At 31.2% G+C, this 19,684-nt stretch overlaps 4 protein-coding genes across 7 annotated transcripts; 2 read left to right on the top strand and 2 right to left on the bottom strand.

Annotated features, from left to right (window-relative positions):
- Nucleotides 1-729: 729 nt before the first annotated feature.
- On the bottom strand, nt 730-9,913 carry LOC106124806 (Leucine-rich repeat activity-regulated protein at synapses). Its single transcript, XM_013321777.1, has 5 exons — nt 9,458-9,913; nt 3,688-3,865; nt 2,484-3,042; nt 2,161-2,240; nt 730-1,887 (listed from the first exon to the last, which is right to left on the bottom strand). The coding sequence occupies exons 1-5, from the start codon at nt 9,475-9,477 to the stop codon at nt 1,687-1,689; spliced, it is 1,038 nt and encodes a 345-aa protein (XP_013177231.1). The 5' UTR covers nt 9,478-9,913; the 3' UTR covers nt 730-1,686.
- A 749-nt stretch (nt 9,914-10,662) lies between these two features.
- msl-2 (male-specific lethal 2) lies at nt 10,663-13,307 on the top strand. 2 transcript variants are annotated; one of them, XM_013320473.1, is made up of 4 exons: nt 10,664-11,514; nt 11,615-11,830; nt 12,094-12,262; nt 12,591-13,307. In XM_013320473.1, exons 1-4 carry the CDS (start codon nt 10,792-10,794, stop codon nt 12,797-12,799), a joined length of 1,317 nt encoding a protein of 438 aa, XP_013175927.1. In that variant the 5' UTR covers nt 10,664-10,791; the 3' UTR covers nt 12,800-13,307. The 2 variants fall into 2 exon arrangements, with proteins under 2 accessions (XP_013175928.1, XP_013175927.1); XM_013320474.1 differs by lacking the exon at nt 11,615-11,830 and having other exon boundaries at nt 10,663-11,514.
- A 1,810-nt stretch (nt 13,308-15,117) lies between these two features.
- Nucleotides 15,118-15,886, bottom strand: LOC106124847 (uncharacterized). Its single transcript, XM_013321844.1, has one exon. It carries the CDS (start codon nt 15,766-15,768, stop codon nt 15,169-15,171), a length of 600 nt encoding a protein of 199 aa, XP_013177298.1. The 5' UTR covers nt 15,769-15,886; the 3' UTR covers nt 15,118-15,168.
- A 13-nt stretch (nt 15,887-15,899) lies between these two features.
- On the top strand, nt 15,900-18,954 carry LOC106124849 (uncharacterized). Of its 3 annotated transcripts, none has more exons than XR_001228224.1 (5): nt 15,900-16,229; nt 16,311-16,497; nt 16,671-16,835; nt 17,899-18,064; nt 18,853-18,954. XR_001228224.1 is itself a non-coding variant. In XM_013321845.1 (4 exons), exons 1-4 carry the CDS (start codon nt 16,053-16,055, stop codon nt 17,910-17,912), a joined length of 543 nt encoding a protein of 180 aa, XP_013177299.1. In that variant the 5' UTR covers nt 15,900-16,052; the 3' UTR covers nt 17,913-18,088. The 3 variants fall into 3 exon arrangements, 1 of the variants encoding a protein (XP_013177299.1); XR_001228223.1 differs by having other exon boundaries at nt 17,899-18,086; XM_013321845.1 differs by lacking the exon at nt 18,853-18,954 and having other exon boundaries at nt 17,899-18,088.
- Nucleotides 18,955-19,684: the final 730 nt, after the last annotated feature.

The raw sequence follows: 19,684 nt of genomic DNA, 5'->3' as shown, positions 1-19,684 counted from the left end.
TTTAGTGATTTACTAACATTTGTGTATGGCATTGTTTGAATGAAATATAACTCATTGCATTTAGTGCAGTAATTTGTAGAATTTAGAGTTAGACTTTATAGTGCGCCTACTTAAATATATTATTTAATTTATGATTTGAAGAAATTTCTATTTTTGTATTTAAGTACTTAATGATAATGTTATTCATATTTTTAAATGAATCGAAAACTCGTAAAATTGTTGTGATAGAACTATAGAGATTGGTTTTCTATTAAAAATTAGATGCACGGCTAAACATGCTATAAATTTGAATTTGAGACAGGGTAAAACTCATTTATTTATTATGAAAAAATGGTATAGCTAATTAGGGATGAAGTTGATAGTGTAGCACCGTTGTAAGGTTTTCTATTATAAAATCACATTGTCATGCCTTGATTATATTTTCGACCCTCTTAGCATTCTTGGATTGACGTTGCAGCAATTTTTCGTAAGTTGGTAGCCTTGATCGGGAAAGAACCACAAGCTCACAATCTGCATCATAGACTAAAAATATGATAAGCTCTGTGGTTTGCAAGAATTACAAATTTAGATTATGCTTAGAACAATAATGAATGAAAAATAATTAGATTATTTTTTGGTTTCTTAATAAAACAAATACTGTTCATATTATAAATGTATTTTTTTCTTTATCACAGTAGCTAAAAAATATTAAAAGCATAGTTAAACATATATTATAAATTTAACATCTTTGGCAAATGAATTGTAATTACCTTAGTTATATGTGTATGATAAAGTTATTATGTTATTTATTATAGTTATATATTAAAAAGTGATTTACAAAAATGATTTTGTACAGTGAAATTAGTACGTCTAATCAGCCTTTATAAGCCTCTATATTGTTTTCATACTTAGTTAACTTAACTAAACTTAAATAAAATAATTCGAACATATCATTTTACAATTTTGAAGTCGATATTGATTAACAACATATAAACAAAGTAAAATTTCGAACACTAATGTGAACATGAACTAAAAATTAACATTTTTTTTAGTTAATTTAACAATTCCTATTTAATTCAGCCACGTCCAAACAAACAAGAAATATTCCCATCAATTTGCAAATAAAACATACGAAAAAATTGACAAAATATGTCTTGAACATCGTTTTTACATTAAGTTATTTATTGATTACGCTAAATATATAACACAACCACTTAACTGTCTTTTAGAAACAAACAATAACAGGCTAATAAAATCTTTGGTAATTAGGTAGCTTTATTATCAAAACGCCTGTCTATAAATATATATTTATCCCGCTCATTCCTTTCAACAAAACAGAGATAACAATACAGACATGTTTTAACAGGTATTTCGGCAGTATAAATTTACGATTACAAATATCTACGTAATATTTCTTTGTGGTTGTTTATAGACTGCCAATAATATGTCATGTAGATGTGACAACATCTACTGAAATCTTCATTTCATTTGTCACACTACAACAAAACACTAACGTTTTACGTTTGGTCCAACATCTATCACACTTTTATTCACCAGACATTCAAACAAAAATAGTTTTTAGTTGCGATTATCTGATATTTCTATCATTCTATAATTCAATGATAAATTCAGGACTTCTCTAAATATATATGTCTATAATCTAGTACAGTGCAAGGGGGTGAAATCTCCTATCCTGCCTCCTTGGTTTTAAGAGACGTCATTAAGAAGTACCGTGGACGCATTCTTAACACCAGCGGCGGCTGCAGTCTTTTCTTTGGCTGTCCTCTTTGTTTGCGCGACGTTATGTCGATGCATAATGTATAGGAGAAGCACAAAGCCGACCAGAAAGCCAGCCAGACCTCCCCCTATAGTTAACCATGTTCTGCGAGACGTTTTTGTATTTTGAACCTGAAATGAAATTTATTATCTGTGAATCTATTCACATAGTATTACAAATTCCGCTAAGAACAAGGAAATTGATGCATTTGTTTAGTTAGTAGTCCACTAATATTGTTCCTTAACTTCCCTTTTGTTAATAGCTGTAAGAATATTGTATTCACTTGTTCAAGTAATATCTTGTCCATTATTTAATTGTGTTCTGTGACATTAAGTTACTTACTATAAGTTACTAAGTTAGTTAATTTAGTTAAGTCACGTAATAAAAATAGATAAATGTAGCACCTGTGTATAAACTGATTCACAAAGATGGTAACTTGCGTTTAACGTCGCTGATATTTCTGGCTTTGGACAATTGTCGAATTCTGAAAAAAATCAAAATATCTGTTATAAAATACTTAGAAAAGTCATTGAATCTAATCGCTGTTAATTACAATGATAAAATAGGTTAAAGTTCGATTAGATAATATTTTGTTGTCATTTTAATATAGGTTCAAATGATGTAAATTTGGAATGCAGTAATTGGAATTATTATTTTTACATACTTTAACAATAAAAACTACAAATATATATAATTAATCTATAAAAACTGGATATGTAACACTAACCTCTTGTATTTAACCTGTTGTAATCGCTTAGATGGAAGTAAACATTTTTCTCTTGAAACCAAATAACGGTCGCTTTTAATTCGCATAATTTCAAATTGTCTATGGATTCAGTTAAATCGACTTTAGCCAATTTGCACATTGTACTAAAGTGTTGGGGTTCGAGTGTTGTTAAAGGATTATGTGAGATATTATACAGGACTAAATTAGGTAAGATACCCCAGTCGGGTAACTTATTTATCTTACAATCTGACAGGTCTAGTAGTTCCAAAGGTGCTTGTATTGGCTTCGTAATAGTCAGATCTTTCAAGCTCATGTGAAGCAATGGGTTACCATTTAAATATAACTTTCTTAATGATGGCAGCTGGAATATTGAATCTGGCAATGCTAGGATAACATTTTTAGATAAATCTAATGTTTCAAGATAGGAAAGTGACACGAAGGCATTTTTATCGATCATGTATATTTGATTTTCAGCCAAATAAAGGAATTTTATACTGGAATACGAAGATAGAGTATCGGCGTGTAATTCTTGCAACTTGTTGTCACTGAAGTCGAGAATCTGTGGAATAAAATATGATATATATAAAAAAATCATCGGTTGCTTAATGAAAAATAACAGAGCTGTTAAGAATTCGTAGTATCAAGATTATAAGCAAGAAATAATTTAGCTAATCCCTTAATATTAATCATCATGTAAGGAAATGTATACAAAGGTTTAACAACGCCTATTTTATTTTTAGGTTGTTATTTTTCTCAACTGTTTTAAGACATTTTTAGACTATGCACACATTATTGTTGTTATAACCGACATTATCTTTGTGGAATGAAGTGACAATACGGCCAATTAAACACACGTTGAAGTATAATGAGGAACGATAAGATAGCCTTTGAGTATCTCGATAAGGTACGTTATCGTAGCGGCTTTTGTTATGATACGGTGCGAGCAACAATCAAATAAAAAATTTGATGGAAAACAATTACAGTAATAAAAGTAACTTTTTGATAACATCTGCTTTGATTCGTTATAATTATAATAATTTATGTCAATTGAAAACTAAATTTTGGTCTTTTTTAAGGAAACTCAATTTTATATTTTCTTCTATTCTGTCTTGTTTAAGCGCGGATCAAAACTATTTTTTGGATCATGCTGTGTTATCTACAGTATGTTGTTTTATGACGTACGAGCTATTAGTGGTTTGCATACCTCAATGCCGCCTCTGAGAGAAGGTATCTTCGTGAGTCGTAGACCTCCGCAGTGGGCTCCAAGCATGTCGTACGCGTGCTCGTAAGTGCATCTCGTTGGCGCTGACGCTAGCACTTCTAAGTCTGTTAACTCCTTACAAGAGACATTTAACGCCAACCCCAGCCAGATGATGTACAATCTACAAAATAACAAAATAATGCGTTTATTTTTGGCTATTTTCATATTATTACAAGTTAGGTGAAATTACGTTTTTCAATAGCACATATGTTTGTTTGTATGTGGGTTTGCACTAAGGTTTGACTATTTTATTGCTACAGAATATACTTTTATTGTTTTTTTTTTAAAGTAATTACTTTTTTTATGAAAAATGCAAAAGGAATTTTCCAAACATAAGTCAAAATTTTTAATGAATAGTATGTAAAAATGAATAATCAGAGTTTATCATAGTATACTCTAGTTATTACTTTCCTATTTGATTGAAAATATTCTACATATAGTACATACTATTATAGATTTATAGTTAAGCAGTAGCTTAACAAGAATTAATGATAGATTAGATTTCTAATACTTTTAAATCTAAGCAAATGACTGATTACCACAAGTGATAAGTAAAGATTCATTAAACTTAATAATAATTATTAGAAAAATCATATTTCATTTAGATTAGATTAAATTATGTCGAAATTTTAAGTACTTAATATCAATAAAATCAGGAATCGAACCTGGGCCTTCAAATAATACGACCAATACATCGATTGCCTATATTTTATGGTGTTTACAATTAATTGAGTATTTTTGCAACTGCCAACACATCGATAGGGTACTAAGAGTATTATTTCTAGTTTTAGACATTATTAATTACAATCATTTGGCGCGAATGACGTGCTTTCGTTACAAAGACCAGTGTCAGAATGAATAGTGACGGGACACAAACGTCGACATTTTAGTAAGGCTAGTGTTGAGTCAATACGATGTTCTTCTTAACACTAGATATTATTACAGTATTAGATCTAGATTTGAATCTAGATTATAAACATTAGTATTTAGTATCAGTACCTTAGGATAAATATAATTAAGATAATTTGAAAATAAAAAAATCTCAAAGATATAATTACTAAATGACCCGATTATCGCAAATGTTTGGAAAGTTATTAAATAATTATAATTTCCAAATAATTATTACTTTGTACCGTGATCAAATATTTACTTTTCCTCGGATGTCTTTAGATCGATTCGTAAATACAGAGCTTGTTTCTTGATAGAGGTTATCGTTAGACCTTTAGTCTTCCAAGTAAATGTTATCTTATAGGTAAATATGAATAAACTGTCAGTAATATGAATAAATGCTTGTATTTGTTCCCTTAATGTGCAACAATATCTCTCTCCCTCTCTCTCAAGGTGCCTTTAATGTAGGTTGGACGTCAACTCAGCGAATTTTTGCTGGTCTTGTGCCAAGCGAAATAAATGTTCTACCCTGGTAATATTCGTCCATTCCTTGATATTTAAAGCAACAATATAGATAAGGAAAACTCCGATATAAATAGTTCTTTTTCAAATAAAAAAAAACTGTTGATTAGTGCCTTCCATGTTTTTATGTCAATCGATAGTGTATACAATTGAATCTTGTAGGACTATTAAATGTGTTACATTTTGTTGTATTCCGCAAGATTGTTGTTGATATCGTGAGTGGAATTTGTTGCTTAATTCACGGCCGTATTTCAATTTTCCATATCTACGTGTGTTACGAAAACCTTGTACCGTACGGTGTTACCGTGCGATAAAATTTGATAAATTATTGTTTAAAAACACATAACTACTACAGTAAAGGAAAATATCAAAAATTAATTAATTTAATATCTTTGTATTTGATAGAAGTAGGTGTTTTGATGAAATTAGGGTAGACAGAGCAATGCTAAAACTCTTCCATTCTTTATAATTGATCCTAAATGTAAGAAAATTATAATCTTACTAATAATATAAATGCGAATGTTAAGATAGTTACTAGATATCTCCAGAACAGCTCAACGTATTAATTTGGCCTAGAAGTAGAATATAGGACGGAAGAACACATAGGCTAATATGTAAATTCCAGGCGGACGAAGTCACTGACAAAAAATTCTGTTGAATATTTTATTGTGATTGGGCACAGATAAATCACCACTATTTCGTGGGTTTGCTCATAACACCTGCTTCTTCTGTTATTGGTTAAATTATCTTGTAGGATGTTCAAAAGAGAAGTTTCTCGTTTTAACTAAAATGAGATAATATAGAACGAAACCCTATACTGTGAAGTAGGTGGAGTAGGATGTGCCTTTGATAGTCTACTGAATTCACGTAATGTAAACAAAGTTAAATATAGTACGGGGAATCGCGAAATTAATAACACACTGATGACAAACTATTGCGAAAAATGTTTCCTGAAAACCCTAGAATTTGCCGCACCTATAAATTAAACGCGTCACACGGTGACATTGTAATACGCGTTCTTAATGTATTGTCAGCACAGATAATGAAGATAATTGAGGTTAAATTATTTGAAAATTAGTAGGTTTAAAGTAATAGAATAAATAATGTTGTGGTGGCAAGTAATGAGTGGTGATGTGATGCGCTTGTCGTCCGTGCAGTTTTATGTGCATCAGTCATGAGTCGAACTGTCATGGCCTCTACAATACTTCCTATCTTCTGTCAATCATTTTATTATGCGCAAAAGTTAGCACAAACTTTCATACTCTCATTTCATCAAAATTAATCAGTAATTGTATCGTTTCGAAAATATACATTGGTAACTAGCTGTTGCCCGCGACTCCGTCCGCGCGGAATTAAAAAAAAAAAATAGTCAATAAAATTCAACTTGAGTCTACATTTTATTTAGAAAACGTTTATGTTTAAAAAGAGAAGGGATTTTTAGTAGGGGTTTTCCGGCAATTATTCGGATTTTTCTCACCTTTCAAATCTTCCCTAGACCTCCACGAACATTTCAAGACCAAGACAAGATAAATCCGTGTAGCCGTTCTCGAGTTTTAGCCAGACTAACCAACAGCAATTGATTTTTATATAATATATATAGAGATAATTATTGATAGTTTACTAATCGTAAATGACAGTTTAATTCGTGCTGGCAAATATGCCTTTTCATTCGCTACAAAGGAAGAATTTATTAGAAAAAAAATTGGGTTTCAATTTAATATAAATTGTACCAATATGTTTGTTGTATTTTCATTCTCAAGTTCTAGAATTAAAAATATAAACGAAAATATTAAACATGAAATTAGGGGTAGAAATGCCCCTTAACCTTACTTAATATTTTTTTTTAATTAACAGAACGTTCTTCCTTAAAATGTATAATTCGTACGTAATTTACTGTAATTGGCCATGGCCTAGATATAACTAAGATATAAAACATAATATCTTAAACAACGTTGAATTTGATAAAGTATCAAGGTTAATATTCGCAGTTAAAATACAAATAAATGTTCTAAAATATATCGTATTTGAACAAACTCAAAGAAAAAAGAAGCAATAAACTACTAAACTGCTCAATAGTAAACTAGAAATTATAAATGTTGCAATGAGTTTTATTAAGTATCTAGCTGTCGCCCCCGACTCCGTCTGCGCGGAAATAAAACGAACTTAAAAAAAAAATTCTCAAACTAAAAAGTAAAAAAATAATGTCATGAACACCCTCGAAAGTAAGAAAATTCTCTTCATTCTTGTAATATGTCTATATTGTACAATTATTGTTATGTCGGAGTCGGTGCCGGCCGAGGATAAATTCAATCATCTACCTCTGCATACACCATTTTATATCTGAGATGTCTTAACCTTGTTACTTAAGCCGTTACGGAGATACCTTCTAACAGACATACATCCAGCCATCCAAGCATGTAAACTTTCGCATTTATAATGTTAGTAACTACTGTTTGGAGCAATGTAACTTTAAATATTGGTGTATTTTACTTCATTGCGGTCTTGAATAGCAAGTAGTATGTATAGGTTTATCCTACCGCTCAATTGATGTGGATCTTACAGGCGTCCTAATTGTAGAAAGGTCAAATTAATTTCTTTTAATTGACCAACGTCGCTTGACATCGCCTTGTTGATGGAGTTCGCAGAATCGGCACTGTTGACTCATTTAACTTCAAGAATATTTACTATCAGACTTGTGAGAAAGACATCGTCATAGGGATTTCTGGTTAGGTAATTTATTAACCACTAGTTGTCGCCCGCGACTCCGTCCGCGCAAAATTTCGTCCAGATTATTTTCTACATCTGTGCCAAATTTCATCAAGATCGGTTCATCCTTTCAGGAAATACCTTGTAACAAACATCCATCCATCCAAGCAACGTTCGTATTTATAATATTAGTAATGTATGAGAGCAGTTTAAGTCAACATCTTAAAAAAGCGTATTTCCTAATTGTATAAGATATTATTTAATAGTATTTAATATCAGTTGAAATACTCATTACTAGCCTTTGGCCGCGATTTCATCTGCTTTGAATTTAAAAAAATCTAGTAATTAATATACCCTAACGTTACTTTGTGATTTTTCTAGTAATTTTTGAGTTAATTCGGTACATACATAAAGACAAACCATTCCTCTTTCTTATAGTAATGTAAAAGTGTAGATTTGTACTGAATTTGACCTGTAGTTATTACCAATTTGTAAGTTTAAATTGCTTGTGCATGTAATTTTCATTAATAATAAGTACATGGCATGTTTCTATCTCTTTGTTATGAAATCCTTAAGTAAATTTTAGTTCGCGGGACATGAGGACTTCAATGATCCATATAACGGAAGCTGCACATATTGTGAGGGACACTCCTGCGCGGTGTGCGGCAACCGTGGCGGCACAATTGTATGATTAATCTTTATCATTCGCCCACCGCACACGCCCCTACTAATGTTAAACATAAGAAAAATACATTAAAATGCAATTAATCAATTTTTAGGTTAAGAATTATAATAATGGTTGTATTTAATTTAATAAATACGTGTTATTTTTGAAATCTATTAAATTTAGTTGTAATAACTGTTATTGGTTTAAGTTTAAATAAATTTATGTACTGAAAACAGCAAAACTTCAGTCTTAACAGTCGACTTGTATTGTTAATTATTTCGGTTTATTACACGTGCGTAAGAAAATAATGTGTCATGTACGAAAATGTCGATTAGATAAAATTGATTCATTGTTTTTCTTTGAATAGAATACGTAACGTTATCGCGATATTGTTTATAGCAAAGTTCAAATCAAATGAAAAAATGTATTAAAGAAAAAAAGTACTCTCTCGCCTGTTGATTAATTATGCTAGCGTTAGGCGTAGACCTTTAACTTTGTCTATTTGGAACTATACGTCGAAAGTCCTACGACGAATAGCTACGACAGAAAAACAAGCAAAAAAGATGTGGCAGAAGAATATTTATTCTTTATACCTTCCTCATTTAGTTTTCTATAACGCTTTTTAAGTTTTTTTACAAACGCTTGTTTCATGTGCTAAGATTTAATTTAGAGTTTTAGGAAGTTAAGCAATACTTTTAAATTAATTTTAAAAATTTAAATGTTCTAATTTCAATTGAATTGCTTTATACTTAATCGTTTTCTATAATTAATTTGTGGTTTTGCGGAATCATTAATGATGCTACGATTGTTAAAAAGTAATTTATTCCCTAGTAACAAAAACTATCTTTTAGCACGGAAATAACTTTTTTCTCCAGATACAAAGGAAAATAAATTTAGCTAAGAGAAAAAGATAAATAAATTATATTTTACCTTATCATTTTGATTTTCATTTGTTATGCGAAACCGATATCACATAATATCACACTAAGATGCACATGATCACTTTAAACACAATAAGGCACTATGGAATCGTCGCACAGGGCAGTCACATCGACTTACTTCGGGGGCCGCAATCACCGGCGGACGGCACTCGTTCAATTGATTCAATTAGTTAACTGCTGCTCTGTTGTATTCCTCCGCAACGAGATGTTCCTTACTCGGAGGATCAAACGTTACTGTGGCCGCGGTAATCTCTTATCAATCCTTCTAGCACCGACAGAACTCCTATCGAAACAATAAGTAATCAGAAACAATGGCAACAGCCGAATATCTATTATTTTCGTAGATAGCCGCGATATCTGAATGCTCCGATTGGTTGCTTGATTATGTTTGCTCTTGAGACGTTAACGAATTCAATGCATGATAAGTAATGCGTCTCTTTGTGTAGACGAGTCAATATGCTCGTCAATAATTGAGATATCAGGTCATCATCGTAAATAGGTAATTATGCAGCTACTTTGTGCCAACGATAATTAGGGACAGTTAGTTTTATTTAATTGATAATATGTTCTTTTTACGCAAAAATAACCGTTAATGCAAGGCTATAACTAAAATTGGACGTTAGAAACACGACATATAAGTTATAACTATTAGATAGATTTTCTACTAGAGATTCAGTATTAATTAGAGTTAGTATCTCCTCAGTGTAGCGCTAATAAACCGTAGTGTTACATAGTAATAAAAAGTCTATGCTCTTTGTATTATGTATTTTTTCTTCATAATTTGTAGGATCGTAAATACATATTTAAATCCATAAAAGAAAAGTGAAAATAGTTTTTTTTATACCGATCGAATTAGTGAGATGCCTAAGCACTCGAAACCCACTAGTATGTATTCGTAGATGTATAAATGTGGTTCAGGCGAGAGAAGACCGTGCTGAATAGAAATTTATAATCTCTACCTACCCTTTAATTTACGGACGTATTTGTGTTGTTGATATTTTATCTTGAAAGAAAAGACAGTAAAGTGTTGATTGTATTTATATTTTACATTTTATTATTTATTGAGCAGTATTAAAAAATTACTAAAGAAAATTCAGAATTGGCTTCTGAAAAAATTATATTATCTTTATCGATGTTGCCATTGTAGGAATTGTAATATGTTATATACTCTGAATTATAAATCGAATTCAGTGACAGTGACAATTTTATTTATTTGACAAATTTGAAGCTTTTGCGGCTTTTTGCTAGTGTTTTTTGATATCATATCACAGTGTAAACAATTTACGTTTTACAAATGTAAGAGATCTCCCATTTTAATACAAAATGAACGCTGGAAGCTTATACGTGTCTACTTGCCGGCTGATAATATTAGCGGATGCCGCTGACAAAAGTTCTTGGACCGATTTATTTCGTTTGGTCCCTTATTTACGTCAGTCATTGTCTTGCACAGTTTGTGGTAATCTTCTTGTAGAACCCTGTTCTCCGAAGAACTCTAGTTGCCAGCACCATGTTTGCAAAAAGTGCAAAGGTGGTAAAAAGAAGTTGAAACCATCGTGCAATTGGTGTAAAGACTATGAAAACTATTCCGAAAACATGAATTTACGAATACTTTTGCAGTGTTATAAGAAGTTGTGTGAATATTTCATGAGTACAGATGTATACAAAGTTTTATTAGAAGAGGATGAAATTCCTACTGGTGTAAATGGTGGGACAGTAGCAAGTTCTGGCTTAATCGATTTAGTGCAGGAAGCGGCTGGTTACAATGATGATTATCAAAGTGGTGCTGCCTTATCAAAGTCAGAATATAGTATTTTACCTTGTGTTTATACAAATACTATATCAACTCAAACACAAGGAGCATCAACATCAAGCAGCATGGAAGCAACATCTAGTAATGAACCTTCAACCTCAAAGCCAATGTCAAACGGCACATCACTCTATTCTGTTATGTATGCTGGAACTGGCAATAAAATTACAATAAAAAGAAAAGCAGTTGAAGAATCAGAATCGCCACCACCAGATGAGCCTCCTCCGAAAGAGAGCAAAGTAAATATCATTTTAATTATAATTTACTTTATAATTTCATTTAACTTTTAAGTTGCAGTTTAAGTAAAATAAATTTTTGTTTCACTTTTGATTTTTTTAGTCTCGTCGCGGTGAATCAGGCTTTAAAAAACCATCTAATAGGTCTCGTAGTTCCGCAAGCAGCAAAAGAAAAGGTTGCCGCTGTGGTAATGCCACCGCAACTCCGGGCAAGTTGACTTGCTGTGGCCAGAGATGTCCCTGTTATGTTGAAAGTAAACCCTGTACTGAATGTAAATGCAAGGGTTGTAGAAATCCGCATAGACCAGATGGGTTAAAGGTATACATTATTTCAATTTCATGAGAAAGAAATCAGATTTTTTTGGCTTGCGAGTTCTTTTTGTGTAACAATACTTTCACTTGTGACACAACCTAACACATTCAGTGCCACCAACTTGCCTGGCGAGTTTACTTTCTAACAAAAATGTTCTATAATGGAATATGTTAATGAGCCTTTTGGTCTATGGTCATTTTCTACAGGCAGGTTAAACTTAAAAGGACTTCTATTTTATATGTAAAAAAATGTTTATTGCTTAATTTCAGGTAAGGCCACATTTATCTCCAGTGGACTCTTTGCAAATGGCATCAAGCTCCAACCCAGATACTTCCCCATCATTCTCAAGCTCAATGGACAGTATTGACACTGACGCAATGACTATGGAAGAAATGGAGGAATCCCTCTGCTCTGAACTTAGTTCTTCTGATACAAAAGGTGATTATAATATTATTATTTTTATCAGACAGATATTATTTTTTTCATAAAAATACTTAACATGAATTTACTAGTTTTTCCTGGGATTGAAAAAAGTAAAATTGTTCTTCCAGACAATCTATACATCTGTGCTAAATGTCAGTAAAATGTATTTTACTATTCTGGACCTTTATAATAACAAACTGGATGGATGTTTATTATTACAAAGGTCCATTCATGCATTCAACATTTGTATGCATACCTAGAAATAAAATTGATCAATATTTATCATTATAAAATCTGTCTTGTTAACATTGTTAATAAACTTTGCTAACACAAATAATTTCAGGTTCAGTATACTCAACCCAGTTGCCTGAAGTATCCCCATCTTTACCAGCCTCAATAATGATGTTGGATGAAGACCAAGACTCTGCTGATGATGACGAGAGTTCAGATTACAAATGCTCATCGTCAAATGAGAATAATGAACCCGAAGCAGTATCACCACAATCAGGAGACACTCAGGATGCTTACAGTGATGTTGAAGTGGATGTATGACATGAACTTTCTAGTGAAGATAGTCAAGATCTGCAAGTAAGTGAGTAACCGAAATCCAGTGCTGTACTGTTTATCTCAGTTTGTTATAAGTGATTTCGTATATTCAGTGACAGTTTGTTATACTGTTTTTATTTAAGACTAGTTTTCGATATGCCGCATTAAATATGTATGTTATTATTTTTCAATCTATCAAATTGTAGTGCAGGGAAAACTATGAGAGCAGAAATTCTCTCTGGTTTTCATGAATACCAAAGTTTCTCAAAACCTTTTCAGTAATTAACCAACTAATGTAAGATAATTTTTATAACATTAATTCTTAACAATATGTAAGCTTGATATCTAGAAAAAAATAAATGTTAAAGCTTAACTAATTATGCATTAAATAGTTTAGAAACTGCGAAATAGGGATAAACACCGTTTGGTAGATTAAAAAAAAATATTTCATATAGTTCCATTGTCATTTACATTAAAGTAAGATAATGAGTAGTATTGTAAAATCTAGATTGAGGTGTTTAAATATCTAATGAAATGTAGTTTGCTTAAAATAAATGTATTTGATTTGATGAATTTGTTAAAATATTTAACATGTTTTTATTATATTGATCATATATAAATGTTATACATTATAGTTGGTAATAATTATATTGGTAATTATTGGGAATTTTGTATTACCAAAGATTACGTTATATGGTAGATGCTTTTGTAGAGTTTAAAAACTCTTAAATTTTTGCATTATTTAGTTAAGCTAATTAGAAAACTGATTTTTTTCACTGCCAAGATATATTCCTATCTCAGTTTTTCCAAGGGAATAGAGAGGGATAACCATATGTTCTTTTATATATCATTCTTATTGTAAATACAGTCATCATTTCCTTATAAAAAAAAGAGTGTTAATACAATAGTGTATTTATTTCATGTTATTTTATTTTATAAAGAAATTAAAATAATAGGTCCTAAGATATTTAACGTAAATCATATGTTATAAGTAATATTGTCTTTATCGTTTTGTAAATATTTTGTAATAATTAGATGTGACCGCTTGTTTTATGCTGTGATTATTATTATTTGAAAAGTGAGTACAATTATAATGAATATAATTTACCAAGTCAGTTTTGATATTTCTGGAATACAAAATGTACCGTAGATAAAAAACTGTGTAACTGTGTAAACTTAATAATAGTGTAGTTTACGGCCATAAAATTTTAGTTTTTTTTTTATGTTTATGTTTAAATTAGTTTTTATCAAAGAAAGGCCTGGTCTTTGGTTTTGATTGCAGAATGCAGACAGCTTTAATTGACGATTAAATAGTCCATTCCATTGCATTTGTATCATCACTTTGTTTGTAAAATTATATCGTAAAGTTTTTATTTATTTCTGAATGACTACATAGTATTCGAAAACTTCTTTATTATTATAACTATTAAAACTCTTAGCATAGAAAGCTGCTTAAATGATCGATGTTTTGTATTTTATGCATATATTGGAATATTTGTAAGATGAACTAGAAATTAAATTTATTGGATTCTTAAAGGTTAACTTAGTTAGGGAGCTAGGGCGATGTTGATGTAACCATTTAAATACGCAATAAAAAATCGATATTATTATTTAGTAGCGATGAGTCCTTATCGAATCGAATCAAAATAACTTATTGTAAATATTTTTAAATCATTACTTCGCTTTCAAACTAATATTAATATTATTAGTAATTAAAATGTAGTATTTTGTAGGTTATGTATCTACTATTCGCACCAAAAGTCAACTGTCACAACATATTTAGAATGTTATTGTTGACTTTGTTTTTTTTTTTCAATAAGATTGAGAGAGATGGCAATAGCTTTTAATCTTTGTCAATGTGTGCAACATGTATTATTTTTGTAATATTGTCATTTTTTATGCGGACCATTATATAAGTTGTTTTTTTATCTGTTTTAGATAATTATAAGGTTTTTGTTTATTTATTCCTTGAATTTTTAGTCTTTTTTAAGATGTTAAATGATTTTAATTATGCATGTATTACTTACTTTAAGTATAGAAATCATGAAATTCGAAGTTTGCTGTTACACAAACTTAAAATAGTTTCCCGTTTGCTTTTTGTATAAATTAAACATAAAGCACTTTTAAGTACAAAAATAGATGTATAATTTTTTCAAGGATGTAATTTTATATAGAAAACGATTCGCTTACAATAGCTTATGTCAGATTACTAAATTAGATGAAAAAAATAAATAACACTTAGATGTTTTTGTTTTAATTAAGAGTTTTATTTTAATTAAGAGTTTTATTTTAATTATCACCAATTTTTTAAATACACACAGGGAGTTGATGCAGTTAATTAGTTAAAATCAATTTCTAAACCTATATAAATATTTTTACTCACACGGAACAATTTCTTCTAAAGACCATATTCTTTCGAATTCATTTTTCAAAGCTTGAATTACAGCACAATCAGATGTTAATAGTGTTGAATCCCTATTGCAATTAACTCGTGATAATTCATAATCTAAAGATCCAAGAACAGCCACAGCATCTTTACATTCATCAATCGCGTCTATTATAATAAATTCGTGTTCCAATTTTGGCGCGAAATTAACTATCTTCACAGAAATTCCTTGTTTCCCAAGTTCTTGCAACATATCTGAGTTGTCGGCGTTGTATAACACTATTCGAATAACCACACAATTTCTCTTATGTACATTTATTAAACATTTCGATATAGTATCACTTTTTAAAGTTGGTAGGCAAACGTCTAGCGAACGACAGGCGTGGACTATCACATAGTAAATGCACAAGAGGTTATTTGTTCCGATTTCTTCCTTTTTTTTATCATCCTCTGCTCCGTAGAAAAGCACCTCGTTAATACTATCACAATGTGCACTTTTCTTCGTTTTCAATGTTGTCATAAAAGTAACGCATTTTAGTAATGCCGAACCCGTCGCACCAATAAAAGATTTCCAATTCGGTCCATTCATTTTGTTGGGAGTTTATCTTTTTCTACTGTATTTTATATTTTTAAGATATTATCTGCGATGTTTTAATTTTGCAAAGAGGATGATATACAACTACTTGGACTTCTTTTGCGGTTGTTATTTTTTTTCTGAAAAGAAAGGTAAATCGAAATGTCTTATTGAATGACAGCCGAATTGTAAAACAAAATTTAGATTTTTATATTTTGTGTTTAAGTTTTTAGAATAATTTTTTTACATCTTTACGTTGTGAATGTATTTATATTTAATTTAGCGGTTGAAATATATAAATGTACCAATCGAGAGCAAGAAAGCCATCAGCAAATGTACTGAAGCCAGCTGGATTGCCGGCACCTAACGATATAAAGGAATGCAAGGTTAATGTTGATGAAACACGGAAACGAAGTAAAAGTAAATATAATATCCCAAAAAATCTGCGCTACGATTTAGAAAATGCGTTGGTTAACGTACGTATTAATTGAACTCCTTCATAAATAAAATAGCAAAGTTTGTTGAATCAAATATTGCTATTGTATTTTGGTTTTCAGTTGTGTGATGTATGGTTTGAAGAAATTAAGCCGTATTTAGTTCGCAATAATGTGAAAGTACACGTTCAAGATGATGAAACGAATACAGCATCGGGTGGGAATAATTACTCAACGCTTGACACCGCAAAGCTGACTAGAAATCGAAGCGCTAATCCTGAGAGGACGAATTGCTCACATCTTGATCCAGGTGCTGCTTCCGATGTACGAATTTCGTACCTGAGATTCAACTACTTCTAGAAACCTACTCGTTTTTTTTTTGTTTTTATAAATAAATTTCCGTCAAGTTCATTGACTACTAAAATGATTTCTCTGTATAATTTATTTTGATACAGATGATATTGTAACTAAATTGTGGTATAGCCTCGTCTTCAAGTTGGTGTACGCTCTGCCGGTTGCTGTACAACGCGTCGTGTGGCATCGAGAGCGCGTTCGCACAAGCAGCCGTCGCCGTCCCGCTCACCGCCCCGACCGCCGCCGCGCCCGCCGCCACCCACGCTGCGAATACCACCGCTACAGTTGTCGGAGGCAAGCTTCTAGTATTACACAAGTTTATAGTAGCTCTGTGTGATTAACTGCAACGACATATGTAGATATGTGGTGGTAGCACCTCAAGTTGGAGGAAAGCCTTTTTCATCATTTACAACACAATACCTGTGTTCTGTGCAGCATTCATGCGAAATTGCAAACAAAATTACTTTTTTGGATGACATTCTTAATAAGATAGGATTTTTATTGAAGGTATCTAGGAGACCTAACGCTGTATAAGACAAATGATAACGGCACACAATACTCCACTTTCCTACATCGCGCGTGCGATCACAAACGTACACAAAAAGTAATTCGCTGCGGAAGAATGTTCGAGCAGCACGCAACGACATTCATTCCAAGTAACCCGATGCACTCATCTGTGCACAAGTGATGCTCAATCTAATAGAATATCTACAATTTTAAACTTTCACAGATTATAAAATAGACAGACCGTTCATAATAATGATATTCGACATTCTATTCAGATTACGTGCTATAAATCTGTGTTGAACAAGTAATTTTTGCCATTTTCAAGACGTTACCAGCATCAAATTTAATTTTTTAATTTCACAAATGTTTATTACGCCACGGATTAATTGGAGTATCCATTTGCAGTTTGTATCAAAAGGTTATTACTGATTACTAAAGTATCAAATGGCGCAGGAAAATAACGTTGATGTGCGTCTTTATCAGCTGATAATAATGAAAAAGCTATTGTTGAAATGTCATTAATTTCATTCCACAATTTGGCTACGAATTCAAAACAACAATGGAATACTTAATATTGTTACTTTTATGACCACAGGACTAATCCTATTTACATACTAGCAGTTTCCCGAGACTCCGTCGGTACGGAAATAAGGAAAATAAGTAATCTATGTGTTCTTCCAGACTATGTTCTAAATTTTTGCAAAATTTAACCAAGATCCTTTGAGGCATTCCGGAGATACCTTCAAACAACATCCATCCATGCATTCATTTAAACTTCCAGATTTATATTATTAGTAAGATGTTTAAACTATGTCTTACGAAAACATGGGGCATACTTATGTTTTTACAGAGCCCCAGCAATGAAAATATAAAGAAGTTACCTGTTAAACGTCGTAGTAAGAAGAAGAGGCGCCCCAATTCGCCGATAGCACTGCGGAATCATAACCGTATACCAAGACTGTGTAATACGATGGACATCAATTATGACACCGCGAAACTTGCCAGATATTAAAAACGTTAGTCAGTCTATAGTAACATGTAAGTTGATAGTCTTTAAGTAGTGACCCTTAGTGACCAATTAGTGACTCGTTAGAACAGTCACAGAATTTCTTAGTGTAGTCACTTCATAAATTATCAAACGGCTGAGTGTGGCAGTCTTGTACATTTGGTTTTTAAAAACGTATCTTAGTTACTTTCACAAAAATGAAACTTTTTAATCTCTCTTTATTTTTACTTTTTCCATATGCATTATGTGCACCGTTCGTTGATTTTATAGCTATTTATCATAATGCTTTTAAATTTTTGAAGTTAATATTGATTAAGATTTTGTAAAATTCTGTTCTTTAAAACTTGATTCGCTAAAATGGACCGATTATTAGAACTATTTCTATATAATAGTATCCTTAGATAGTTCGTCCTTTTCTTTTTATTTTAATAATTCATTAATTTCGATTACTATTATTAATTAGTAATTATAGTGACTAATAATTTAGAGACTAATAAATTATAGTGACTAATACTGTTATGTGAGGTTTTGGGTTTAAAAATGTTTTTTGGTAAATATCTTTTGTGTATTATGAACATCAGAACATCTGTATAGGGTGTAATCTGGTTCATTTTAGAGTGATATAATAAATTTTGTGGCTTAAAAAATTAAATTAATAATCTTCAAAACTAACGAGCAAATTGCAATTCTACTTTCCAATGCCAGAATTAATTTCTAGGTTTATTGCTCATAGTTTAAAATGATTTTATTCAGTTTTTAAATTGTAGTCTGTAATTTAAGTTTCTTTTTCGATTTCAGGTCAGAAAAGTTAAATGAACTCGCGACAAATATATAAACACTTCAAAATTTTATAAAATGTAGTCAAGAAATACATTTCCTTTTATATCATTTTGTAAATATATAAACTAGAATATTTTTCTGAATAAATTTAAATTTACGATTTTAATATGCTGTTTTTATTATGCCACAAGTAGATACGCTTGTATGTAGAGACAGCAAAAAGATAACCAATATAAATATCACTTTTAATGAAAGTTTACGTAGAACACGTCTCCTTTTCGGACCGCCAATATCATCATCTTGCCAACCATGGTCAGTACTTCTTCGTACCATTTCCTTTAAGACAATATGACTTCGGTAAAAAATGCATTGACCGTCAACTTTACCTTAATGGAATTACACGCGAGAGCTTCTTTTTTCTTTATAATTTTATGGCTACAAAAAGTTAATTTGCTAAGTTTCACCCACATTTTAAGTGAGACGTGAGACTGTGTAATTTTCTTTTCTTCATTAAGACAATGCGCTTAACTCTCACAATTCAGTCAATTAGCGTTGCAAGATGCATAAGGTTTGAGATTTCGCATCACTATCCGTATAGTAAAATGAGAGATAAAACTTTATTGACCAAGTGCAGTGCCAGAGAAATTTTCATGTAAAATTAAACGAACAAGAAACACCTGTGTAGTAATCAATCTAGCCGTTGCTGCATGAGCAATAAATCTATTGCAAATGTTAATTTAATAGCGGATTCTACATGTCAACTAAGATTCGTAATCTGCGTTTGCGACAATATATTTTATTGCTTAAATTATTATGTTTTAGTGACAATGCTTAATTTCTGTTGTAAAAT

Source organism: Papilio xuthus, unplaced genomic scaffold, assembly GCF_000836235.2.
Source record: "Papilio xuthus unplaced genomic scaffold, Pxut_1.1 DF825946.1, whole genome shotgun sequence".
In the NCBI taxonomy this organism is placed as follows: Eukaryota; Metazoa; Arthropoda; class Insecta; order Lepidoptera; family Papilionidae; genus Papilio; species Papilio xuthus.
This window is presented reverse-complemented; position numbering and strand designations above follow the sequence as displayed.

Coding starts and splice junctions, on each gene's coding strand:
- LOC106124806 (XM_013321777.1), bottom strand. CDS start 9,477: ATGAAAATCAAAATGATAAG. Junction 3,866..9,457: donor ATGAAAATCAAAATGATAAG/GTAAAATATAAT, acceptor GTTATTTTGTAG/ATTGTACATCATCTGGCTGG. Junction 3,043..3,687: donor CTCTCAGAGGCGGCATTGAG/GTATGCAAACCA, acceptor TTTATTCCACAG/ATTCTCGACTTCAGTGACAA.
- LOC106124849 (XM_013321845.1), top strand. CDS start 16,053: ATGTACCAATCGAGAGCAAGAAAGCCATCAGCAAATGTACTGAAGCCA. Junction 16,230..16,310: donor TAGAAAATGCGTTGGTTAAC/GTACGTATTAAT, acceptor TTTGGTTTTCAG/TTGTGTGATGTATGGTTTGA. Junction 16,498..16,670: donor TTGCTCACATCTTGATCCAG/GTGCTGCTTCCG, acceptor ATTGTGGTATAG/CCTCGTCTTCAAGTTGGTGT.
- msl-2 (XM_013320473.1), top strand. CDS start 10,792: ATGAACGCTGGAAGCTTATACGTGTCTACTTGCCGGCTGATAATATTA. Junction 11,515..11,614: donor CTCCTCCGAAAGAGAGCAAA/GTAAATATCATT, acceptor TGATTTTTTTAG/TCTCGTCGCGGTGAATCAGG. Junction 11,831..12,093: donor ATAGACCAGATGGGTTAAAG/GTATACATTATT, acceptor GCTTAATTTCAG/GTAAGGCCACATTTATCTCC.
- LOC106124847 (XM_013321844.1), bottom strand. CDS start 15,768: ATGAATGGACCGAATTGGAAATCTTTTATTGGTGCGACGGGTTCGGCA.